The following is an 8,767-nucleotide window of genomic DNA, read 5'->3' as shown; positions in this document are numbered from 1 at the left end:
ACAAAAACAAAAGACACAGAACACGGTCTACCCAAAGAAGAAACAGACGAACTTAGAATTAAAAGAAAGATAAACAGCATTCGAGAACGTAAATAAATAGACATTATAACAATTTTATTGGCAAAGACAATGTCTATAATCATGGATAAAGCAAAAAACAAAATCAAGCTTCACACTTCAACTAAAGATGTCCTCTATAAGATGATTCTGTATTATCCATAGGTTAATTAATTTTAAAAAACAACAACATTAAAGGAATTCGAAATAGAAACAACTGACGAATACAGTCCAACAAAAACATAACATTCACAAGCAAAGCCACCTTCCCTGTTCAATAGTTAACTACGCAGATTCATCATACCTACCCTTAGTTATATACCTTGTAGATATATTATCCCCGTTAAGAGACAAAATATCGTCACAAACTACTTTATAGATGTTTTTAAAACAACCATAATATCCTCACAGAATACAAAGGTCAATTTCGATGTGTACAACCTACTCAGTAACGTACCAACCCTTAAAATACTGAACATACTCTTAAAATGATAAAACTCTAGAACAGCGCACCTAACTAGATAGAAATAAACACCATTTCTAATTTTGATGGCCACCAAAATGCACAGCTCATATACCACATATTTACCGAAAATTCACATGAAAAAGCAACAATAACTGGACTGCAGACCAAACTCTCTACCTGTGTAAGAATGGACGACATAAGATTCCTATATTACATGATGTACAAAATTTGCAAAGCAGAAGAATTAATTAAGGAAGCAAATATCAGAAAAAAACATGCAAGACCCTAACAATGTTGATCTAGTTACAAGAGCCCTTAAATAAGAAAACATATAATAAAATGGATTAAATAAAGCTATTATAATAAGTGAGCCGCACCCGAGAAAAAGAAAGATAAGAGAAGCTTTTACATCCAAAACACACTCAGATAACTTAATTTAACATAAAACCCAGCAAGTAATGGATATTTTCTTTGTAAGTTTCGTATACTTGATTCGCCTTTAGTTCGACACTTAATACAAAGAATCTAGAAAAGAAAACCACAGATAAACATACATTCTAATGCATTCATTTTGCTAGACTCGTATATATGTTTTAGAAACGACAACTTATTCAGTGCTGTTTGCTTGCAAAATCGGTTTATTGTTCAGATATTTACGACAACACAGTACCACTGCAAACATAAAAGGTTGTTTTTACTATTACTATTTTTTTTTTAGATTATATTTGTATTTCGTTAACCATCAAGAAAACTTTTTATATTTTAGAATAAAAGCGTTTTACAAAACACATTCAATATAACAAAAATTGTTATGAGTGATATAGAAAAAAACTTTATGTATATGTTGATCACAAGCGTTGTTAGTAACATGGTTTATTGTAACACATACATTTCAGAAAGCCATCAAGCAATACGGATATTAACACTGTTACTTATTTATTATTATAAATTGCCTTAGGAGATGTCTTCAGCTGTCAAAAATGGAATCTCTGGATCATCGGAGAAAAGTCTATCATTTAAGAAGAAATAATTATTGGATTCTGCACACAAAACAGCATCTTCTGGAAATGTACAGGTTAAAGTGCGTTGATTGAAGACAGTTTGATTTCCACAGGCGAAACTCCACTGTAATGTTTCAGAGGTACCATCAGATTTTAGGTTGGTGTGACAAATGTGAAACACTCTGCAGTCGTTGGCCACATCAGCATAATAACCATTATTCTGGTTGTCGCATTTGAAATCTTTTTCCAGAGCTTTCCTCAATAAGAGAGATGCACCATCTGGAAGCTCATATGCTTGTCTTTTGCTCTGCAAGCGAATGCAGAAAAGGAAAAAACAAAAATTAAATCACGATTAAAATATAATAAAATTAAATACTGAAAACTCTACTTCATGGGGTAGATGATAAAAGCCACCAGTTTATTAGCTTATTAACTATTTTAAATCTGAAAGAGAAAATAGGTTTAGTTATTTCAAATGAGGAAGATCAGGATAACACGCAATAGATATAACTAGGGAAAAAAATTGATTCTATTGTAAGCCGCAGTGTTTTTAAAACAGTGATTTAAAGCCAAGAATTTTAAACATATAAAAATGTTTCTGTTATGAAAATGTATCTTTACCAAACTTTGTGTTTTTAATTTTATTTCATAATTGATCATTATATAAATGCAAATAAGCCGTAAAACAAGATTCATTTTCATAATAATTCGTTAAACGCTTGTGCTACTGTTTTGTGAATTTCGGAATAATGATGTTAATACATATTTCCGTGTAAATAACCCAGCATGGCCAGGTGGTTAAGGCACTCGACGCGTAATCTGAGGGGCGTGGGTTCGCATCTCCGTTGCACCAAACCTGATCGCCTTTTTAGCCGTGGGGGAGTTATAATGTTACGGTCAATCCTACTATTCGTTGGTAAAAGATGTAGCCCAAGAGTTGGCGGTGCATGACTAACAGCCTTCCCTCTAGTCTTACGCTACTAAATTAGGGACGGCTAGCGCAGATAGCTCTCGAATAACTTTGCGCGAAATTCAAAAACAAACAATTTTCGTTTAAATTCCCCATATTTTGTAATTCACCAAAAAACAAACAAACAAACAAACAAATTATTTGCTATAGGTTCAATAAACAACACTGCAATATTTTGTAGATGTAACCTGCGATGAAATTAAAACACATAAAAAGCAGTGTAATGTAATGTAATAAAATGGTGTAATACGTTCATAAAAATTACAAATTTCGTTATATTTTCTCTACAGCTCTTCTTTTTCATTCGACCTCAGCCCCATCTAGTTTTTAGATATTTAGTATAAATCAATAATTTCTACATTCGGGAGGGTGACCCTAACATAAAATCAGAAGAATCAGCGTGGTCAGTGACGGAGATTCGAATTTGTGCCCCGCATATTGCGAGATGAGCACCCTAACTACCAGACCATGTCAGGCCCCGTATTTTCTCTCCACATGAATTTGTTAACTTGATAACAACGTTAACCAAGCTCAACTACGTTAAAATTGCAATAATAATATAAATTATGTGTAACATGTTTTAGTTTATTTGAGTTTTAGTTTAAGTTTAGCTTAATTCTTACTTTTCAGGTTTAATTTTATTTAACTTTTACAGATTGCATTGTAATTCATGTGATAGTAATTTACGTTTCGCCGATAAATAAATCAGATTCACTTTTACATATTTAACAGGAGGTCTCTCACTAAGTTAAAAATATTCTTACAAAATTATATTTTTATCAGGATATTTTTTACATAGAGAATATTTCGAGGATGAAATTTAGAAACAAAGTTTCATTTTAAAACGTAAAAACAGATCATATGCTACCGGGTAGTTAAATAATTGTCATTCTTATAATTGAGCATAATTTTAATGACTCACGTTGTAAATATTAGTATTCGAGATTTATAAGATCATAGAATTACTTACGCGTGAGAGCGCATTCACAGCGATGATGCAAACCACAGCTGAAAAATAAAGTATTTAACATTAAACATGGTATAAAACTTTGTATCAAAATATGTGAAAAAAAGATTAAACAGACAATTCTTAGTTCAACTGTTTTTATGTTGAACTGATCTCGAGTGGAGTCGAGGCAAAATTAAGTCGTTTATTTTCATTTATTATGAAAATATAGTATGAATTCAATTATTTGGTATCTAAGTTTGCGAAAAAAAATATGGAATTGAAATGACAAATACCTGCCCTATATTCCACACTGAAGATTTCAAATACTTACCCAAAGCAATAAAGATCTTCATTCTGGATTTGAAGTACCTAGTACAATGTACATTACGAAAACATAATGTAGATTAAATACTTTCAGATTTCCTCTATATTATAAAGTGTATAGGTTTATAAAACTAAATTAAATCATAACTATAATTTCACAAAATATTTTACATTGTTTACTTTTAAACCAAATAATGATGTGTTGTTACAAACATTTTCGAGTACTTGTTATTCTATAAAATCATTATGGAGCTTATAACTATGATGCATAATTAATATTTTCATTATGCAAAACAGGTAAGTTTTACTCTTTATTCAAAAGATAGCCTTATTAGTCCTTTATATATTTGTAAGTTTATCCTTATTTCATTCTGTTTTATCGTATATTTAATAAAATAACTAAAATAATATTGTAAATAGTTTTTAATCACCTTCGTCATTTTTAAAAACTCACCCTCAAAATTCCAAGTTATTTAGTAATCCCTGATAAATTAAAACATTTATAATTTTCTATGATACTTGATATACAGAACACATTTTTGCTCTTACTGATTTATTGTACTCTGAAATTGTTAGCTTTGGAGAAGAAAAATTCTTAATTTCGTTTCTATTTCTCACTTATATTGAGATAAAGAAGGCAATAAACGATATCTACAGTAACTTTATTTTTCAGATACGTAGATATTTTTATAAACACAAAAGCCGTTTGGTAAATAACACAAAAATAACTCCACTCTGCAGTCTACATTGACTATTGCAAAAGGAATGGCAAAGAGAAAATGTTTATTTTTACGACATGTTTGTAGAAGATGTAACAGATAATACGGATTTTTAATTACTAGCTTTTTTTGATAAACTATTTTATGATACATATATATGCTCATCTTTCTAAACGATCTAACGAAGGGAAGAATATGACTTACTAATTGAACTCTTCTCTTTATCTGGGAGTTCCAATTACGCTGCTTCACAATTTCACACCCTTTTTATACTTCCTAAAGAGGCTACATAAAGTTGACTATGTCATGTTACCTTGTGACCTCGAAGTAAAGAATAAAACCAATAACAAAACTAGGATGAGCATGAAAGAAAAAGTATGTTGCCTCAAGGATGACTTAGCTGTCATAATAACCTTCAACCTTTCGGTATTTTATCGTTTTAGCTGTCTCCCCAGGCATTTTGTTTTCCACATCATTTTTCCTGTTTCCAAACGACCTCTATGACAAATCTCATATATACTCGATGAACTAAAAATATAATACTGGGGATATGAAGTTCCTAACTTATGAATATTTTATTTTTTATGTGTATAAAGTTTGCATTTTATGAAACTAACCTTTTAGTGTAAATCACTATTGTCCAACAAAGACTTTTGATAAATTAAGTGAATCTTTAAATCACTCTTATTCAACGGTTGTATCTTTACACTAGCATTTATCTTCCTGCCTGGAATTTAAGTTCTGACACTTCCCATATTTACTACACGTCTAATTTTTAATAAATACTCTAAAAACACAAAAATTTTATAAAGATTTGTAGAGTTTAATGTGTATGCCATTTCAGTGCATCTAGTAGATTTAATAACTGTCAATTTATTTGTTTGTTTGTTTTTTGAATTTCGCGCAAAGCTACACAAGGGCTGTCTGCACTAGCCGTCCCTAATTTAGCAGTGTAAGACTGGATGGAAGGCAACTAGTTATCACCACCCACCGCCAATTCTTGGGCTACTATTTTACCAACGAATAGTGAGACTGACCACACATTATAACGCCCACACGGCTGAAAGGGCGAGCATGTTTGGTGCGACGGGGATTCGAATCCGTGACTCTCAGATTACCAGTCAAACGCCTTAACCCACCTGCCCATGCCGGGCATAATAACTGTCAATATAAAATTATTTGAAACAGTTTATAACAAAATGCATACGCCCGACATGGCCAAGCGTGTTAAGGCGTGCGACTTGTAGTCTGAGGGTCGCGGGTTTGCATCCCCGTCGCGCCAAACATGCTCGCCCTCCCAGCCGTGAGGGCGTTATAATGTTACGGTCAATCCCACTATTCGTTGGTAAAAGAGTAGCCCAAGAGTTGGTGGTGGGTGGTGATGACTAGTTGCCTTCCCTCCAGTCTTACACTACTAAATTAGGGACGGCTAGCACAGATAGCCCTCGAGAAGCTTTGTGCGAAAAACAAACAAACTATAGTTATAGAAGGAACTTCAGAGGTGTAAGAAGGAATTATTTCGTAACAGTTAACAATATAAGATTTAACAGCATAAAAAATCTACCTTTGAGGTTTGAGACGTTTCATTTCAAAATAAAATTTATTCATGTTAAGCACAATGCTACACAATGTGCTATCTGTGCTTTTTTCATCACGGGTATAGTAACCAGGTTTCTAGCGTTGTAAATTCGCAGACATACCTTTGTGACATTGGGGGTTTCATAAGTCAGAGAACTGTGTTTTATTGCTTAAGATGGACTTAAATTATTAACTTAGGATGCTTTATCGCTTACAAAATGAATGTGATTAATCAAACAAGCAATTGTAAAGTACTTCAGCGAAAAAATCAGAAAGTTATGTCATTCAACCAAGTTATTTAAATACAGAAATAAATATTTTAAAAAGAAATTATCACCTTAAAAGTTGTTGCTTTGCCTTTTGATTTTTTAGAAGAGACGTTCGGATATGTAAAGATAACAGTACGATCGTCTTTATTGTTTGAATTTTTAATTCTCTATTTAAATCTCTATATTCAAATTTTACATCTCTATACTTTATATGTTAAATAAATATTTTCATGTCAAAGATATTTTGTTTGTATTAAATTTACATTTGCAGGCCTGAAATGGCTCGGTGGTTAAGGTGCTTGATTCTCAGTGGGTACGTTACGGAATCAAACTCCTCGCTGACAATGATCGCCCTTTTAATTAAAGAGGCTTTACGTATAATGTTACAATCAATCCCGGTATACGTTGGCAAAAGAATAGCTCAAAGTTGATGGTGGGCGGTGTTGATCAGCTGCCTTTCCTCTAGTCTATCATTTGAAATTTACGGAAGACTAGAGCAAATGGTTATCAAATAGATTTTACGTGCAATAAAATAAACTTTTTCTTTTCACGTGATGTTTTATTTTCCTTCTAAGTTTCTTTTAACGAACGTCCAAATCCTATTAATATGCGGAAGCAAAGCTGTTTTAGGTAATAAACAACTCATCTGTATTAGGAGTTACATAGAAAGATGCATGTCTACGATCCCCTGGCAAATACATTTCATTTTATACACTGAACATCTGTTTCGTGAATATTAATTTCACTTGTAATATCCATACAAAACACAATATCAGACATATTATGATCTATTAGTGTCGAGTTGTTTAATATCGAGAGAGTTAAAAAAACTTCATTATTTCTAATTATCATCTTTCATTGAAGCGTGCGGACTTACAATCTTGGAAACGGGTTTCAATATCTGTGATGGATAGAACACAAGTAGCCCTTTGTGTAGCTTTGTGTTTAACTACAAACAATCATTAAAGCAATATTTTACATGCGTTTTTCCCTAATCTGATTTAAGTATTATTGATTTTGCGGCCCATAAAGTACAAGGTCTGGCATGGCCATATGGTTAGGTCGCTCGACTCGCAATCTGAGAATCACGGGTTTGAATCCCCGTTCCAACAAATATGCTAGCCTTTTTAGTTGTAAAGATGTTATAATGGGATGACAAATCTCACTATTCATTGGTAAACGAGAAACCCAAGTGTTGGCGGTTGATGGTGATGACTAGTTGCTTTCCCTCTAGTCTTTCGCTGCTAAATTAGGAACGATTAGCACAGATAGCCCTCGTGTAGCTTTGGAAGAAATTGAAAATAAACCCCTAAATTACAGAAATAATTAAAATTATATATATATATACACATACATATTCGTTTTAGTAAAATGATTCTCTCACGAAATACAAAATACATTTCTTTATAATATTAATGGTATTTGCCTAATTAACTGGCTAATAATATTTCACGTAATAGTCCGAAATGTCCTACCCATAGTAACATAGTTATTTTCATTTTCATATATATCAAACCAGATGTGTTACTCTATAAAATAACTTGACCTTTATTTAAGAATTAAAAACTTTTATCACCACCGTATGTACCAGTTTATGTTGTTAAGTGAATGTAGTATAAATATTTTTGATAATGTGTACCATATTGTAGTCTGAGTATTAGAGAGGGATGTAGCAGTGTTTACTCATTCGATTATCAAGGACAATAACTAATCACCTAATAATAAATAGTTTTGAAATCATAAAACATTGTAACACTTTTCAAAAACACAAATGTCTTTACAACGACGAACCACTTTAGTTTTCCTCATTGAGTTGTAACCTTGTTATACTTTGTAATAAATTCGATTTGGAATTATTATGTACCTTAACTTTACTTTAGATTCGTTAAAATAAACTGAATTAATCTTTGTAAAAAACGCTTGATTGAAAAATATTTGTACTAACTCTAAAAAAACAACATTTATGGTTATGGTTAAATATATTTTAGAAAAGATTGTGTAATTTGTACCAAAATTATTTTAATATGCAAATCAGCATATCGATCTGAACACATCCTTATGAGCTGAGTGTATAAATATGTTACATCGAAAAGGAGTGTTACAAGTGAATTTTCGGTGGCGTCACACTACTTTCACGAAACTATAAATAACTTCAAAATGTGGATTCGATACATTCCATTCTACCACAGTTTTATATCGACTATATCTGTGAAAATTTATCCGCTTACGAAATGACGTGTAACACTTGTAACACTCCTTTTCGATGTAACATAACACTCAGCTCATAAAGATGTGTTCAGATCGATATTTTATTTTTCAAGACGGAAATAACATTTACAGTTAACAAGGATCAACTTGGGGCACCAGTAAAATCCGTAAAAAGACCTGCAACAAGTCGTATCTCAGCTATGGTAAGCAAAGTAAGGTTTTTGAA

At 32.1% G+C, this 8,767-nt stretch overlaps 1 protein-coding gene across 1 annotated transcript; it reads right to left on the bottom strand.

The window, feature by feature from the left end:
• Nucleotides 1–1,141: 1,141 nt before the first annotated feature.
• Nucleotides 1,142–4,808, bottom strand: LOC143232155 (uncharacterized). Its single transcript, XM_076467252.1, has 4 exons — nt 4,691–4,808; nt 3,775–3,812; nt 3,465–3,502; nt 1,142–1,831 (listed from the first exon to the last, which is right to left on the bottom strand). The coding sequence occupies exons 2-4, from the start codon at nt 3,794–3,796 to the stop codon at nt 1,478–1,480; spliced, it is 414 nt and encodes a 137-aa protein (XP_076323367.1). The 5' UTR covers nt 3,797–3,812; nt 4,691–4,808; the 3' UTR covers nt 1,142–1,477.
• Nucleotides 4,809–8,767: the final 3,959 nt, after the last annotated feature.

Source organism: Tachypleus tridentatus, chromosome 11 (assembly GCF_004210375.1).
Source record: "Tachypleus tridentatus isolate NWPU-2018 chromosome 11, ASM421037v1, whole genome shotgun sequence".
Classification (NCBI taxonomy): domain Eukaryota; kingdom Metazoa; phylum Arthropoda; class Merostomata; order Xiphosura; family Limulidae; genus Tachypleus; species Tachypleus tridentatus.
The sequence above is the reverse complement of the archived record's forward strand: the minus strand, read 5'-3'. Positions and strand labels throughout refer to the sequence as shown.